We start from the raw sequence: 18,949 nt of genomic DNA, 5'->3' as shown, positions 1-18,949 counted from the left end.
AAAGGCTGGGGTTTCTCTGCTCTGCTGGCTTTCATAAAGGCTGGGGTTTCTCTGCTCTGCTGCTTTCATAAAGGCTGGGGTTTCTCTGCTCTGCTGCTTTCATAAAGGCTGGGGTTTCTCTGCTCTGCTGCTTTCATAAAGGCTGGGGTTTCTCTGCTCTGCTGGCTTTCATAAAGGCTGGGGTTTCTCTGCTCTGCTGCTTTCATAAAGGCTGGGGTTTCTCTGCTGCTCTGCTCTAGTGTGTGTATGCCTGCCAGCCGTTGGGCCCTGTGTGTAATTAACCCAGGTTCTCATAAAGGGTTGGCTCTCAGCAGGGTGCACAGTGTTATGGCGGGGCTAGTACTCATGCCAGCTCCCGTTTGGTCGTTCGTGTGTTGAGTGGATGGCTGTTGTAGGCAGGGAGGGAGGGAGAGAGAGCGAGAGAGAGGGATAGGGAAGGAGGGAGGCAGAGAGAGAGGGCAGGGGAAGGAGGGAGGGAACGTGGGATGCAAGGGCAGATGAAAGGAGGGAGGGAGGGAGGGAGGGATAGAAGGATGAAGGAGAGTGGGAGAGAGAGGGAGAGAGAGAGAGAGAGGGAAGGAGGGAGGGATAGAAGGTGGGAGAGTGGGAGAGGTATGGAAAGAGAGAGGGGGAAGGAGGGAAGCAGGGAGAAAGAGAGGGGGAAGGAGGGAGGAAGTGCTGGAGGGAGGGATGAGGGAGGGCCCTGCCCAGATGTTTCCCATCAACAGGTAGTTATCTTACTAACATGCCAGCAATGCCTGGGAATTCTCTGGAACTGCTGCTGCAACTCAACTACAACACACAGACAGGCTCACTGTTCTACTCTACTCTACTCTACCCTACCCTACTCTACCCTACTCTGTTCTACTCTACTCTGTTCTACTCTACTCTGTTCTACTCTACCCTACTCTACCCTACTCTGTTCTACTCTACTCTGTTCTACTCTACTCTATTCTACTCTACCCTACTCTACCCTACTCTACTCTGTTCTACTCTACTCTGTTCTACTCTACTCTGTTCTACTCTACTCTGTTCTACTCTACTCTGTTCTACTCTACTCTGTTCTACTCTACTCTACTCTACTCTACTCTATTCTACTCTACTCTATTCTACTCTACTCTACTCTGTTCTACTCTGTTCTACTCTGTTCTACTCTGTTCTACTCTACTCTACCCTACTCTGTTCTACTCTACTCTACCCTACTCTGTTCTACCCTACTCTACTCTACTCTGTTCTACCCTACTCTGTTCTACTCTACTCTGTTCTACTCTACTCTGTTCTACTCTACCCTACTCTACCCTACTCTACCCTACTCTACTCTGTTCTACTCTACTCTGTTCTACTCTACTCTGTTCTACTCTACTCTGTTCTACTCTACTCTGTTCTACTCTACTCTGTTCTACTCTACTCTATTCTATTCTACTCTACTCTACTCTACTCTATTCTACTCTACTCTATTCTACTCTACTCTACCCTACTCTGTTCTACTCTGTTCTACTCTGTTCTACTCTACTCTACCCTACTCTGTTCTACTCTACTCTACCCTACTCTGTTCTACCCTACTCTACTCTACTCTGTTCTACCCTACTCTGTTCTACTCTACTCTGTTCTACTCTACTCTGTTCTACTCTACCCTACTCTACCCTACTCTGTTCTACTCTACTCTGTTCTACTCTACTCTATTCTACTCTACCCTACTCTACCCTACTCTGTTCTACTCTACTCTGTTCTACTCTACTCTGTTCTACTCTACTCTGTTCTACTCTACTCTGTTCTACTCTACTCTGTTCTACTCTACTCTGTTCTACTCTATTCTACTCTACTCTACTCTACTCTACTCTACTCTACTCTACCCTACTCTACCCTACTCTGTTCTACTCTGTTCTACTCTGTTCTACTCTGTTCTACTCTACTCTACCCTACTCTGTTCTACTCTACTCTACCCTACTCTGTTCTACCCTACTCTACTCTACTCTGTTCTACCCTACTCTACTCTACTCTACCCTACTCTACTCTACTCTGTTCTACTCTACTCTGTTCTACTCTACTCTACTCTACTCTACTCTACCCTACTCTACTCTACCCTACTCTGTTCTACTCTACCCTACTCTGTTCTACCCTACCCTACTCTGTTCTACCCTACCCTACTCTGTTCTACCCTACTCTGTTCTACTCTACTCTGTTCTACCCTACTCTGTTCTACCCTACCCTACTCTGTTCTACTCTACCCTACTCTGTTCTACTCTACCCTACTCTGTTCTACTCTACCCTACTCTGTTCTACTCTACCCTACTCTGTTCTACTCTACCCTACTCTGTTCTACTCTACCCTACTCTGTTCTACTCTACCCTACTCTGTTCTACCCTACCCTACTCTGTTCTACCCTACTCTGTTCTACCCTACTCTGTTCTACTCTGTTCTACCCTACTCTGTTCTACTCTACTCTGCCCTACTCTGTTCTACTCTACCCTACTCTGTTCTACCCTACTCTGTTCTACCCTACTCTGTTCTACTCTACTCTACCCTACTCTACCCTACTCTGTTCTACTCTGTTCTGTTCTACTCTACTCTACTCTGTTCTACCCTACTCTGTTCTACTCTACCCTACTCTGTTCTACTCTACTCTACCCTACTCTACTCTACTCTACCCTACTCTACCCTACCCTACTCTACCCTACTCTGTTCTACTCTACCCTACTCTGTCCTACTCTACTCTACCCTACTCTGTTCTACCCTACTCTACTCTGTTCTACCCTACTCTGTTCTACCCTACTGTTCTACTCTACTCTGTTCTACTCTACTCTACCCTACTCTGTTCTACCCTACTCTACTCTGGTCTACCCTACTCTGGTCTACCCTACTCTACCCTACTCTGTTCTACTCTACTCTGTTCTACTCTACTCTGTTCTACTCTACTCTGTTCTACTCTACTCTACTCTACTCTGTTCTACTCTACTCTACTCTGTTCTACTCTACTCTACCCTACTCTACTCTACCCTACTCTACTCTACTCTACTCTGTTCTATGCACTGTGCCTGACACCGTGGTAACTAACTCATGTCTCTTCTCCTCCCCAGACGTTCACGGCCTGGTGTAACTCCCACCTGAGGAAAGCAGGAACGCAGATCGAGAACATCGAGGAGGACTTCAGGGACGGACTGAAACTCATGCTGCTGCTAGAGGTCATATCAGGTGAGGAGGAGAGGCCTGGTGCCTACATGATGTATCTCTAATGGTGTCCACATGATGTATCTCTAATGGTGTCCACATGATGTATCTCTAATGGTGTCTATATCATGTATCTCTAATGGTGTCCACATGATGCATCTCTAATGGTGCCTACATGATGTATCTCTAATGGTGTCCACATGATGTATCTCTAATGGTGTCCACATGATGTATCTCTAATGGTGTCCACATGATGTATCTCTAATGGTGTCCACATGATGTATCTCTAATGGTGTCCACATGATGTATCTCTAATGGTGTCCACATGATGTATCTCTAATGGTGTCCACATGATGTATCTCTAATGGTGTCCACATGATGCATCTCTAATGGTGTCCACATGATGCATCTCTAATGGTGTCCACATGATGCATCTCTAATGGTGTCCACATGATGCATCTCTAATGGTGTCCACATGATGCATCTCTAATGGTGTCCACATGATGCATCTCTAATGGTGTCCACATGATGCATCTCTAATGGTGTCTATATCATGTATCTCTAATGGTGTCTATATCATGTATCTCTAATGGTGCCTGCATGATGTATCTCTAATGGTGCCCACATGATGTATCTCTAATGGTGTCTATATCATGTATATCTAATGGTGTCCACATGATGTATCTCTAATGGCAGAGAACAGAGATTTTCACAGCGGATAGCAGTCCACGTATTTCAACATATGGGTATGCGCTGGAAAATCTTCTTAGAACTTTTCCCGAATTCAAACTTTTGTCAGGATGTGTGTATGTGATCTAGTAACACTGTACCCTAGTAACAGCATACCCACTGTACCCTACTAACATCATACCCGCTGTACCCTACTAACATCATACCCGCTGTAGCCTACTAACAGCATACCCGCTGTAGCCTACTAACAGCATACCCGCTGTAGCCTACTAACAGCATACCCGCTGTACCCTACTAACAGCATACCCGCTGTACCCTACTAACATCATACCCGCTGTAGCCTACTAACAGCATACCCACTGTAGCCTACTAACAGGTACATTGACCCGCTGTAGCCTACTAACAGCATACCCGCTGTACCCTACTAACAGCATACCCGCTGTACCCTACTAACAGCATACCCGCTGTACCCTACTAACAGCATACCCGCTGTACCCTACTAACAGCATACCCGCTGTACCCTACTAACAGCATACCCGCTGTACCCTACTAACAGCATACCCGCTGTACCCTACTAACAGCATACCCGCTGTAGCCTACTAACAGCATACCCGCTGTAGCCTACTAACAGCATACCCGCTGTACCCTACTAACATCATACCCGCTGTACCCTACTAACATCATACCCGCTGTAGCCTACTAACAGCATACCCGCTGTAGCCTACTAACAGCATACCCGCTGTAGCCTACTAACAGCATACCCGCTGTAGCCTACTAACAGCATACCCGCTGTAGCCTACTAACAGCATACCCGCTGTACCCTACTAACAGCATACCCGCTGTACCCTACTAACAGCATACACGCTGTACCCTACTAACAGCATACCCGCTGTACCCTACTAACAGCATACCCGCTGTACCCTACTAACAGCATACCCGCTGTACCCTACTAACAGCATACCCGCTGTACCCTACTAACAGCATACCCGCTGTAGCCTACTAACAGCATACCCGCTGTAGCCTACTAACAGCATACCCGCTGTACCCTACTAACATCATACCCACTGTACCCTACTAACATCATACCCACTGGAACATAGTAACAGGTACATAGTGACCCCTGCTGGCTGACCCCTGCTGGCTGACCCCTGCTGGCTGACCCCTGCTGGCTGACCCCTGCTGGCTAACCCCTGCTGGCTAACCCCTGCTGGCTAACCCCTAGCTAGTAGCCTTGAAACACATCACTTATTAGCAGTTCAACACATCAGCATTTCTCATACTGTCATAGTAGACATTGAACATCTATAACCAAACTGGCTAAAACTCTGTTATTGGCCGATGGTAGCTATACTGTAGCTAGCCACATGCTAACCTGAGTACTAACGTTACTAATGTTACTAGCAGCAGTAACAGTAAATCAAGGTATAATGGTAACCTGACTGCTAACGTTACTAATGTTGCTAGCAGCAGTAGCAGTAAATCCAGGTATAATGGTAACCTGAGTGCTAACGCTACTAATGTTGCTAGCAGCAGTAGCAGTAAATCCAGGTATAATGGTAACCTGAGTGCTAACGTTACTAATGTTGCTAGCAGCAGTAGCAGTAAATCCAGGTATAATGGTAACCTGAGTGCTAATGTTACTAATGTTACTAGCAGCAGTAGCAATACATCCAGGTATAATGGTAACCTGAGTGCTAACGTTACTAATGTTGCTAGCAGCAGTAGCAATACATCCAGGTATAATGGTAACCTGAGTGCTAACGCTACTAATGTTGCTAGCAGCAGTAGCAGCAGCAATACATCCAGGTATAATGGTAACCTGAGTGCTAACGCTACTAATGTTGCTAGCAGCAGTAGCAGCAGCAATACATCCAGGTATAATGGTAACCTGAGTGCTAACGCTACTAATGTTGCTAGCAGCAGTAGCAGCAGCAATACATCCAGGTATAATGGTAACCTGAGTGCTAACGTTACTAATGTTACTAGCAGCAGTAGCAATACATCCAGGTATAATGGTAACCTGAGTGCTAACGTTACTAATGTTGCTAGCAGCAGTAGCAATACATCCAGGTATAATGGTAACCTGAGTGCTAACGTTACTAATGTTGCTAGCAGCAGTAGCAGTAAATCCAGGTATAATGGTAACCTGACTGCTAACGTTACTAATGTTACTAGCAGCAGTAGCAGTAAATCCAGGTATAATGGTAACCTGAGTGCTAACGTTACTAATGTTGCTAGCAGCAGTAGCAATACATCCAGGTATAATGGTAACCTGAGTGCTAACGCTACTAATGTTGCTAGCAGCAGTAGATCCAGGTATAATGGTAACCTGAGTGCTAACGCTACTAATGTTGCTAGCAGCAGTAGCAGCAGCAATACATCCAGGTATAATGGTAACCTGAGTGCTAACGCTACTAATGTTGCTAGCAGCAGTAGCAGCAGCAATACATCCAGGTATAATGGCTACCATGATATACTGCAAGTTATATCGACCAGTAAAGATCAGGCAGTTCATCAAAAATAAAGACATACCTTGAAATAAACAATGACATTAATCCTATTGGTGTTTTACCATTCATTTCTGCAAAATGTGCAGTATTGGAGTTGTTGTAGCTTGCTTGCTAGCTAGCTGTCTAGCTTATTCCACCCCCCCACCCCCCATGCTACACCATGCTAGATCTGTGTGAGTGGGCCAGTTTGTTTTGCAAGGCCCGGTGCACTTAGATAAGCAGGCTATCTTAGTGTTTTATCATCTACTAGCAGCATAACATGTCAAAACTTTTTGGGCACTTTAGTACCTACTTACCCGATTCACCTCCATCACCACCGAAGCCACCCACCGTCATGCTATAATAACAGGGTGGTGTCAGGGGACTTGGAGCCTACATTGACAGGGCACAGAACTGTTTTTTTTTTTACATGGTGTATCCACTCTTCCACTGTTGGTAGCCATCGTAATTGTTTGGGGTAAAGTGAACCCCTGTATATGACTGAAGCACTAAGGGTTCCCCTGACCCCGTCTGCCCACCGTACCCTCAGAAAGTGGTCCAGCTTCTTCCGATCTTCTCATATTTTCAAACATGCAGGCCAGTAATTCTATATACTCTTTTGCATAAGAGTGTTTAGATGGTGGAATCTACCAATTTGTAAGTCGCTCTGGATAAGAGCGTCTGCTAAATGACTTAAATGTAAATGGTATATCATCAATCTACTTGTTAGATTTGTGGAATATATATTGTGCAACCTGCCCTTTTAATAGGGGTTGATACATTTTTCATTAGGGCAAATCAAGTCTGACATTTTAAAGTGGAAACTACAAACTTTAGAAGCCTTTTTAAAAGCCCCCATGCAGTCTTTTACATTTTCTTCACATAATTAAATCATATTTGTTATTTATTTCCCTGAGCCTCCTTGGGCCACTGAAATGCTCAGTCCAATTTTCTGGACGTGGGGATACAAATTTGAATATATTTATATACAGCCCTGATTGGCAGATAATCATCTACAGCCCACCCCTTTATCCCTTAAAAAAAAAACACATACAGTGGGGCAAAAAAGTATTTAGTCAGCCACCAATTGTGCAAGTTCTCCCACTTAAAAAGATGAGAGAGGCCTGTAATTTTCATCATAGGTACACGTCAACTATGACAGACAAAATTAGAAAAAAAATCCAGAAAATCACATTGTAGGATTTTTAATGAATTTATTTGCAAATTAATAATTGCTCCCACAGTTGATTTCTTCAAACCAAGCTGCTTACCTATTGCAGATTCAGTCTTCCCAGCCTGGTGCAGGTCTACAATTTTGTTTCTGGTGTCCTTTGACAGCTCTTTGGTCTTGGCCATAGTGGAGTTTGGAGTGTGACTGTTTGAGGTTGTGGACAGGTGTCTTTTATACTGATAACAAGTTCAAACAGGTGCCATTAATACAGGTAACGAGTGGAGGACAGAGGAGCCTCTTAAAGAAGAAGTTACAGGTCTGTGAGAGCCAGAAATCTTGCTTGTTTGTATGTGACCAAATACTTATTTTCCACCATAATTTGCAAATAAATTCATTAAAAATCCTACAATGTGATTTTCTGGATTATTTTTCTAATTTTGTCTGTCATAGTTGACGTGTACCTATGATGAAAATTACAGGCCTCTCTCATCTTTTTCAGTGGGAGAACTTGCACAATTGGTGGCTGACTAAATACTTTTTTGCCCCACTGTATAAGGGCACAGGGCGAGACCCAGATGGTTCGAGTCTCTATTTATTAGTATACAAGGGGCAGGCAAAAAGATCATAACAAGGTCAGAGTCCAGGAGGTACTGAGTGGCAGGCAAGCTCAAGGTCAGGGCAGGCAGTATGGGCAGGCAGTATGGGCAGGCAGTATGGGCAAGCAGGCGGGCTCAGAGTCATGGCAGGCAAGAGTCAAAACCAGGAGGACTAGCAAAAGAGAGAATAGAAAAAGCAAGCGCACGGGAGATACACGCTGGTTGACTTGACAAGACGAACTGGCAAAAGAGAGACAGGAAACACAGGGATAAATACACCGGGGAAAATAAGCGACACCTGGAGTGGGTGGAGACAATCACAAGCTCAGGTGAAACAGATCAGGGCGTGACAACACGAAGGTACATGGTATTCAACCTGTCAGTCGGGAGCTGGAGCAACAAACTTCCACAGGTGTGTTTGCTACTTTGTTTTGTTTAATCAAAACGAAAAGCATACGTGTACCTCGCGTCTTAATTTGCTATATCATTGTTGTACTGTTTTCAATAGGTCAGCAGAAGATGCAGGACCAGAACAACCTGTTTGCATGGTGGACCATCCTGCCCTATACCCTGTCTGCAGAATGACATGATCATGTATAGGGTAGACATTATGGTATCATTTTCTGTATCATCACAAAGTTTATTTCCTCATTTTAAGAAATATACTTTGATGATACTGGAGATTATAATTCATAAATGTTCTAATGAGTAAACACTCTTGAATTACACATTTTGGAATGTTTTCTGTTATTGAAAGTAAAAAAATATATATACAGTGGGGGGAAAAAGTATTTGATCCCCTGCTGATTTTGTATGTTTGCCCACTTACAAAGAAATTATCAGTCTATAATTTTAATAGTAGGTTTATTTGAACAGTGAGTGACAGAATAACAACAAAAAAATCCAGAAAAACGCATGTCAAAAATGATATAAAATGATTTGCATTTTAATGAGGGAAATAAGTATTTGACCCCTCAGCAAAACATGATTTAGTACTTGGTGGCAAAACCCTTGTTGGCAATCACAGAGGTCAGACGTTTCTTGTAGTTGGCCACCAGGTTTGCACTCATCTCAGGAGGGATTTTGTCCCAGTCCTCTTTGCAGATCTTCTCCAAGTCATTAAGGTTTCGAGGCTGACGTTTGGCAACTCGAACCTTCAGCTCCCTCCACAGATTTTCTATGGGATTAAGGTCTGGAGACTGGCTAGGCCACCCCAAGGACCTTATTGTGCTTCTTCTTGAGCCACTCCTTTGTTGCCTTGGCCGTGTGTTTTGGGTCATTGTCATGCTGAATACCCATCCACGACCCATTTTCAATGCCCTGGCTGAGGGAAGGAGGTTCTCACCCAAGATTTGACGGTACATGGCCCCGTCCATCGTCCCTTTAATGTGGTGAAGTTGTCCTGTCCCCTTAGCAGAAAAACAAACCCAAAGCATAATGTTTCCACCTCCATGTTTGACGGTGGAGATGGTTTTCTTGGGGTCATAGGCAGCATTCCTCCTCCTCCAAACACGGCGAGTTGAGTTGATGTCAAAGAGCTCCATTTTGGTCTCATCTGACCACAACACTTTCACCAGTTGTCCTCTGAATCATTCAGATGTTCATTGGCAAACTTCAGACGGGCATGTATATGTGCTTTCTTGAATAGAGGGACCTTGCGGACGCTGCAGGATTTCAGTCCTTCACGGCGTAGTGTGTTACCAATTGTTTTCTTGGTGACTATGGTCCCAGCTGCCTTGAGATCATTGACAAGATCCTCCCGTGTTATTCTGTCTCTCACTGTTCAAATAAACTTACCATTAAAATTATAGACTGATCATTTCTTTGTCAGTGGGCAAACGTACAAAATCAGCAGGGGATCAAATACTTTTTTCCCCCCCACTGTAATATAAACCAGACTGCAATGTAAGGTTCTTGTCATTCTTAATAAATGATCTTGTCAGTTATTACATAACATAATAAACAGATCATAAACAAGGCTATACTGAAAGTCAAAATCATGGCATGGAAGAATCTTTTCAAGTTATTGTTTTATATGTGCTTAAGCTCTGTGAGGTGTTCCTGTCAGAGGGAAACAGATGATGGTGAAAGTTAGAGGGTGTTAGCTAAACAGACTCAGATAGGAGGTCTTGAGCTTGTCACCAGCTTTCTCCCAACACTGACTTTACGATACACAACTAGAATCTCATCCTGTGACAGGAAAGGTGGAAGAGTTTTAGTGTTTCACACTTCACACTGCACATACTCAACTACACCTAGCTTCTCAACTGCACTTAGCTTCACAACTACACTTAGCTTCTCAACTACACCTAGCTTCTCAACTACACCTAGCTTCTCAACTACACCTAGCTTCTCAACTACACCTAGCTTCACAACTGCACCTAGTTTCACAACTACACCTAGTTTCACAACTACACCTAGCTTCACAACTACACCTAGCTTCTCAACTACACCTAGCTTCACAAATACACCTAGCTTCTCAAATACACCTAGCTTCTCAACTACACCTAGCTTTTCAACTACACCTAGCTTCTCAACTACACCTAGCTTCACAAATACACCTAGCTTCTCAACTACACCTAGCTTCACAACTACACTTAGCTTCTCAACTACACCTAGCTTTTCAACTACACCTAGCTTCTCAACTACACCTAGCTTCACAACTACACCTAGTTTCACAACTACACCTAGCTTTTCAACTTCACCTAGTTTCACAACTACACCTAGCTTTTCAACTTCACCTAGCTTTTCAACTACACCTAGTTTCACAACTACACTTAGCTTCTCAACTACACTGAGTTTTTTAATTACACTTAGCTTCTCAACTACACGTAGCTTCTCAACTACACTTAGCTTCTCAACAACACATAGCTTCTCAACTACACCTAGCTTCTGAACTACACTTAGCTTCTCAACAACAACTTGCTTGTCGGAATCTGTTGTGATATGCGATGGTTGGAGTAGAATAGATTCATAGATCTCACCCATTCAATCCCAGAGAGACCCATAACCCCTACCCATTGACAAGTCCTACTAATCGGTTATAGAGCATTGTTCAACCACTACATTCTCTGAAAAAAAAAAGTCAAACTGTATATAGAACTTTTGCTCACATAGCAGAACAAACATGGGTTTATATACAGTGCATTCGGAAAGTATTCAGACCCCATCAATCTACACACAATACCACATAATGACAAAGTGAAAACAGGTTTTTAGAATTGTTTACACATTTATAAAAAGATAAAAAACAGAAATACCTTATTTACATAGGTATTCAGACCCTTTGCTATGAGACTCGAAATTGAGCTCAGGTGCATCCTGTTTCCATTGATCATCCTTGAGATGTTTCTACAACTTGATTGGAGTCCACTTGAGGTAAATTCAATTGATTGGACATGATTTGGAAAGGCACACACCTGTCTATTGTAAGGTCGCACAGTTGACAGTGCTTGTCAGAGCAAAAACCAAGCCATGAATTGTCCGTAAAGTGCCGAGACAGGCACAGATCTGGAGAAGGGTACCAAAACATTTCTGCAGCATTTAAGGTCCCTAAGAACACAGTGGCCTCCATCATTCTTAAATGGAAGAAATTTGGAACCACCAAGACTCTTCCTAGAGCTGGCCACCCGGCCAAACTGAGCAATTGGGGGAGAAGAGCCTTGGTCAGTGAGGTGACCAAGAAACTGATGGTCACTCTGGCAGAGCTCTAGAGTTCCTCTGTGGAGATGGGAGAACCTTCCAGAAGGACAACCATCTGCAACACTCCACCAATCAGGCCTTTATGGTAGAGTGGCCAGATGGAAACCCCTCCTCAATAAAAGGCACTTGACAGCCCGCTTGGAGTTTGCCAAAAGGCACCTAAAGGACTCTCAGAACATGAGAAACAAGATTCTCTGGTCTGATGAAACCAAGATTAAACCCTTTGGCCTGAATGCCAAGCATCACGTCTGGAGGTAGCCTGGCACTATCCCTACTGTGAAGCATGGAGGTGGCAACATCATGCGGTGGGGATGTTTTTCAGCGGCAGGGACTGGGACACTAGTCAGGATCGAGGGAAAGATGAACGGACAAAGTACAGAGACATCCTTGATGAAAACCTGCTTCAGAGCGTTCATGACCTCAGACTGGGGCGAAGGTTCACCTTCCAACAGGACAACGACCCTAAGCACACAGCCAAGACAACGCAGGAGTGGCTTCGGGACAAGTCTCTGAATGTCTTTGAGTGGCCCAGCCAGAGCCCGGACTTGAACCTGATCGAACATCTCTGGAGAGTCCTGAAAATAGCTGTGCAGCGACTCTCCCCATCCAACCTGACAGAGCTTGAGAGGATCTGCAGAGAAGAAACTCCCCAAATACAGGTGTGCCAACCTTGTAGCGTTATACCCAAGAAGACTCGAGGCTGTAATCGCTGCCGAAGGTGCTTCAACAAATTACTGACTAAAGGGTCTGATTTCTTATGTAAATCAGTTTTTTATCTTTAATAAATTTAACCAGATTGCATACCAGAGAGAATATTATAGACATCAATAAAGCCAGTCAGTTGATTATTGACAAGTTTTCCCAACACTTTTGATAAACAGGGCAACATAGAAATAGGCCTATAACAGTTAGGATCAGCTTGATCTCCCCCTTTAAATGAAGGACAAACCGTGGCTGCCTTCCAAGCAATGGGAACCTCCCCAGAAAGGAGAGACAGGTTAAAAAGGTTGGTTCTGTCCACTCTCTGCTCTAACGAGTCAGCTTGTGAGCAGCTCATGTTTCTGACAATCTTAGCTTTCAGGAATTGGGTCATAATAACTCCAACAGTTTAAAAGTTAGAGCCACATTTTTGCAATAGAAAAACAGAAACCAACTGCGTTCTATGAACAGTTCTATGGACTTAGTACCACATTTTTATTTTATTCAGAGCTTGTCTCCCGACCCCATTTTCAAATTAGGCGAACCCTTTGGGAAACGCGGCGAGGCAGTCGTGAAAAAATAAATAAAAAAATTAACTGTTTAAAAAAAGTTGTAAAACTTCTAACCTACGTGTTCCTTGGAGATCCAGTTAGCAAGGTAGCTAGCTAGCTTCAATCGTAGGATACTGACGTGACATACATTTAACAAGGTACATGTACATAATAAAGCAATGTCAGAATTGCAAACATAGCGAAGTGCCACATCAGCTAATTGCCGTCGAAGTTAGCTAACTACCTAGCTCTCGAAAACCCTTCTTACTGTATTATCCGTATGGGTTTTCAGCGGTTAGCTTCGCCCATGGTTGGCTGCATCTGAACTACAATCCGAGCGCTCTGCTTTAACATTTTAGAAACATCAATAATCATCCCTTGCTAAACGGTTTTGCGAAACATATGCTGATATGTCCCTTATCTTTCATATCAGCGAGAAAGCCAGGTGGCTGGCTATGTCTTCCGTCTGTCTTCCGTAAATAAGCGATGAAACATGGAGATATGGGAACACTATAACCCTAACTATTTTACCCTTTTGTGTTTTGAAAATTATTTCTCGTTGATATGAAAAATATGTTTGTTATGTTTCCAAAACCTTACCGCAAGTGATGTGTTTTAATGATCGAGCTTCTGGGATCTTAAAAAAAAAAAACTCTCCGGCCAGAAGATACTGGGAAGATACTGCGTCAATAGGCACTCAAGCAGTTAGCGTCTATGAATGGGTTAGCTAGCTTCTGACTAGCTAACGTTAGCTGGCTAGATAAATTCCAGACATAGGGGAAAAGTATAGCTGGCTATGTGGGAACACTGTTTACATAAAGCCCCACAGTGGAGGTGTTATAATAGACATAAAACCTAGTGGTCAAACAGGGAAATTGTTTTAATAATTTTTCCACCTTTAATTTTTTACCATAGGGGATTTTAGAACCACTTAAAATAAGGGCTGTGTTTTGTGTAAGCTTACCCTGGCTTGACGTTTTGATAACCATGTAAATCTCTCTAGGACAAGATTACTTTTATCAATATAGTCAGCTCGAGTTACTCTCAGATTCGAAAATGCTAATTAGCATCAAAGTAGACATCATGCAAAACTACAAATCCCTGCAAGCTCCTGCACGTCATTTCTAGCTGATACCTTTGCTAACAGGTACTGTGTCAATTTAAAACTCGCACAAGACCAGTTCACAGAATTGTCCATTTAAAAACATTGTCCATTTAAAGACATTTTTCCATTTTATTTATTACTACATTTCGCTAACATTAGATAGTTTAATCCAGTCGTCCAGATCATCATGGTATTTGTAGTTCTTTAGCATTCCATTTTTGGGGGGTAAATAGAAGAGAATATATTGATCAAAGTAACCTTGTCTTAGAGATATTTATCAAAACATCACACCATGCTAAGCCTACCCTTATTTTAAATGTTTCTAAAATCCCCTATGGCAAAAAATGAATGTTGAAAACATTTTTGGAACCATTTCCCTGTTTGACCGCTAAGTTTTATGGGTATTATGACCCGTACTGTGGTATTCTATTGTGAGAGGCAACACCCTGCCTCACACAGGAAGCGGCGCAGGTCCTAATCCAGGCACTTGTCATCTCCCGTCTGGATTACTGCAACTCGCTGTTGGCGGGGCTCCCTGCCTGTGCCATCAAACCCCTACAACTCATCCATAACGCCGCTACCCGTCTGGTGTTCAACCTTCCCAGGTTCTCTCACGTCACCCCGCTCCTCCGCTCACTCCACTGGCTTCCAGTTGAAGCTCACATCTGCTACAAGACCATGGTGCTTGCCTACGGAGCTGTGAGGGGAACGGCACCTCCGTACCTTCAGGCTCTGATCAGTCCCTACACCCAAAGAAGGGCACTGCGTTCATCCACCTCTGGCCTGCTGGCCCCCCTACCTCTGCGGAAGCACAGTTCCCGCTCAGCCCAGTCAAAACTGTTCGCTGCTCTGGCACCCCAATGGTGGAACAAGCTCCCTCACGACGCCAGGACAGCGGAGTCAATCACCACCTTCCGGAGACACCTGAAACCCCACCTCTTTAAGGAATACCTAGGATAGGATTAAGTAATCCTTCTACCCCCCCCCCCCAAAAAAAAGATATAGATGTACTATTGTAAAGTGGTTGTTCCACTGGATATCATAAGATGAATGCACCAATTTGTAAGTCGCTCTGGATAAGAGCGTCTGCTGAATGACGTAAATGTAAAGGTAAAATGTACTTATGTAAAATAAATGTCACGTCAGGTCTTTAGCTAACAGCAGAACCACCATATTATGTATTTTACTTTCAATATTGAAAAGGACTCCCACATCGGAGCTATCTTTGTTGCAGGTGCATTGTAACAATTGTATAACATGTAAGAAAAAAAGAAGAAACTCGCACATTAATCTTGTTTGTATCACTGACTCTTTATTAAGCTTTGTGTATCGGCCTCGAGGCCATCAACAGAGCTAGCTAGAAGAATAACTATTTAGAGACTTACTTACTTGAAAGGTTGCTGCTGGATGCCCGCTGCCGGATGCAAGATGGACAGAACCTTAATGGAGGGTGAACGCTGCATGTGTAGCCTTGTCCAAGTGTGCTGTGTATGTTCCTACATTAGACAAGGTAATTGTTCTGACGGAAGACATTGCAAAGAAACAGCTACTTCACAGACTCCCTTTGGTGCTGTCCGTGCATACTGTAACTAGATACCTAGTTGTTCATGTCAACATAAGGAGTACCAATAATCTTCTTTGTGTCAATTTCCGGAAGACTAGACGCATTTTTGCATATTGCTGGCTTTCTCAGTTCGGAATGTGAAATCCACATTTGTGGGGGGGGGGTTATACAATTTGCACCACCCACTGTCCCTGCACCTATAAAGCCAAACCCCCTTATTCCACAACTTTTTCCTAACTGTTCCTAGGCAACCGGCCTTGGAGGACGGGACTTCTTCTTTCAATACCTTTTTCTGCTGTAAAATCTTTCACGCCCAATAACTTTTCAGCTGCTGCTACTACTACTTTTATCTCCTGCTCCTTCTTTTCCATCTGTGTAGTACAGTTAATTATCATAGCAATGAACGCCAAGAAACCAACCTTGCTAAAAACACAGACTGTTCGGCTCGTTCAGTCCTGGCATAATACTTACTGGTCTTCTCTCATGATCCTTTGCCTTCCTTTCCTCACTGCCTCAGCATATGTCTCTTTCCTCACTGCCTCAGCATATGTCTCTTTCCTCACTGCCTCAGCATATGTCTCTTTCCTCACTGCCTCAGCATATGTCTCTTTCGGGAACTGCTCTCACCCTGTGAACCTCAACTCTTACAGGACATTTCTGATCCCCGGCAACATGGGCTCCCCCACAACTGCAACAGACTACTTTTTCCTCCAAAACTACACACTCCTTTGTCCCATGCCTTCCTGTACACTTCTCACACCTCGGTATCTCCCTCCTACACTCTAATGCAACGTGACCATAACCTTTGCACCTAAGAGACTGTAGCGGGTTCGGAACAAACGCTCTCACGCGATAGCTAACATATCTTAGCATGACTTTATCAGGCAAACACTCAATAACGCTCAGAATCTTTTCCCGATAAAAGTCGCTGGAGGGGTCCGTACTCAATATCGAAACTGAAAAGTATAGATAGGGTCTCCTCAGTCTCGTGCTCGGCACCGGATCTGCGTCTCACCAAATGGTGTGCTTCAGAGACACCAGGAATTTTCATCGTCAGTTGATCCATCTCCAAGCCACCGTAATAATCACTCCCTTCATCCGGAGAACAGCTGTTTTCCCGAGGCGCGTGACACAGAACGCCAACTCCCAACGCGAGCTCTTCCTCTTCACTTTTGTCAGATTTTGATTTCTGAACTTCCATAGAAGTTCCCCGGGGATGTCAAAGGCATCCTGAAAAGTAGCTTCATTTGTTGCTAGAATCTTTTACCGATAAAAGTCGCTGGAGGGGTCTGCGAACTCGCTAAATATAGCGACAAAGTTGCTATAGGAGGAGCAGTAGGAGGAGATATTCAAATCAAAGATGAACTGTCATTGGTCAATTTTATCAGATCGCCAGGTGGCGTTATGCGCCAGGCCAAAAACACCAACCCACCTGACATTAAACAAAAAGGGCATTATCATAATTTTCACAATTTCAGAGTGTTATTTTGACATCTTAGTGTGGAAGTATCATGTTTTTAACTGCAGTGGGTTTAAAAAAAATCTTGAATACACTACAAGTTTGCATTTCCTGCTGTGATCGTCTTGCAACAATAGGATGATCAAATTATGATACTGCACCTGTAGATATTTTATATAAAGGTAAATGATACAGGTGTTGTTTAACATCTCACTCCACAGTGTCATAAGTCTGACCTTTAACCCCTGACCCCTCCTGTCTGTTTCCTGTCCAGGCGAACGCTTGGCCAAACCAGAGAGAGGGAAGATGAGAGTCCACAAGATCTCCAATGTCAACAAAGCTCTCCACTACATCACCAGTAAAGGAGTCAAGCTGGTGTCCATCGGAGCTGAGGGTGAGTTGAAAACCTTAAACACTGTAAAAATAAATTGACAAAGTGACTGACACACTTCTGCATTAATTTAGATAGAGTGAAGACCCTGGTCACATGATACTGGACTGTCTATATATACACAGTAACCTAATGTAACAATGAAAGAAATGCCTGAAATTAGATCCCCCTACATACTGGTTTTCACGAGAAAGAGGTGCTCTTCTGCACTGTTCAAACAATCTAGTAAATGTGGAGGAGGAGTTAAGACGAAATGGATAAGATGGCGCCGGTGGTTATGGCTGCCGTTTCATGGGCTCCTAACCAATCGTGCTATTCTGTGTGTTTTTTTGCTGTGTTTGTAACTTTTTTTTGTACATAATGTTTCTGCCACCGTCTCTTATGACCGAAAAGAGCTTCTGGATATCAGAACAGCGATTACTCATCTCGGACTGGACAAAGATTTTTTCTTTAACGAATTGGAGGCGAAAGATTAACGGCTCCTCTCGGAACAGGCCCAAATCCCTGTCATTCGCATGAAGAGGAGACGCCGATACGAGGGGGGGGGGGCGCAGATCCGAGTGCCTTTGTGAGAATTCGTTGGCGAGTGGATCATTTGCCTTTACCATCCGTCCTACTGGCGAATGTGCAATCACTGGAGAATAAACTGGATGAGCTTCGTTCGAGACTATCCTTCCAACTGGACATTAAAAATGGTAATATCTTATGTTTCACCGAGTCCTGGCTGAACGAGGACAGTTGTCTGGGTTTTCCTTGCATCGGCAAGACAGAACAGCAACCTCCAGTAAGGCGAGGGGTGGTGGTGTGTATCTATTTGTCAACAACAGCTGGTGCGCGACGTCTAATATTAAAGATGTCTCATGGTTTTGCTCGGCTGAGGTAGAGTACCTCATGATAAGCTGTATACCACACTATTTACCAAGAGTTTTTATCTATATTTTTCGTAGACGTCTATTTACCACCACAAAATGATGCAGGCACTATGACCACACTCAACGAGCTGTATAAGGCCATAAACAAACAAGTGGCCGGGGACTTTAAAGCAGGAAAACTGTGAGTAAGACCTTTAAACAGGTCAACATTCACAAGGCTGCAGGGCCAGACGGATTACCAGGACGTGTACTGACCAACTGGCAACTGTCTTCACTGACTTTCAACCTCTCCCTGACCGAGTCTGTAATACCTACATGTTTCAAGAAGACCACCATAGTTCCTGTGCCCAAGAACGCCAAGGTAACCTGCCTAAATGACTATCGCCCCGCAGCACTCACGTCTGTAGCCATGGAGTACTTTGAAAGGCTGGTCATGACTCACATCAACACCATCATCCCAGAAAACCTACACCCACTCGAATCTGATACCAA

At 43.8% G+C, this 18,949-nt stretch overlaps 1 protein-coding gene across 3 annotated transcripts in view; it reads left to right on the top strand.

Annotated features, from left to right (window-relative positions):
• The window catches only part of actn1 (actinin, alpha 1), a 130,441-nt gene that overhangs the window by 34,607 nt on the left and 76,885 nt on the right, over positions 1-18,949 (top strand). For all 3 annotated transcript variants that reach the window (XM_014192851.2, XM_014192931.2, XM_014192775.2), the window contains exons 2-3: positions 3,078-3,192; positions 17,469-17,588. In XM_014192851.2, coding sequence (XP_014048326.1) covers positions 3,078-3,192; positions 17,469-17,588 — 235 coding nt within the window. The remainder of the gene's footprint in view (positions 1-3,077; positions 3,193-17,468; positions 17,589-18,949) is intronic.

The sequence above is a fragment of the Salmo salar genome, chromosome ssa01, assembly GCF_905237065.1.
Source record: "Salmo salar chromosome ssa01, Ssal_v3.1, whole genome shotgun sequence".
In the NCBI taxonomy this organism is placed as follows: domain Eukaryota; kingdom Metazoa; phylum Chordata; class Actinopteri; order Salmoniformes; family Salmonidae; genus Salmo; species Salmo salar.
This window is presented reverse-complemented; position numbering and strand designations above follow the sequence as displayed.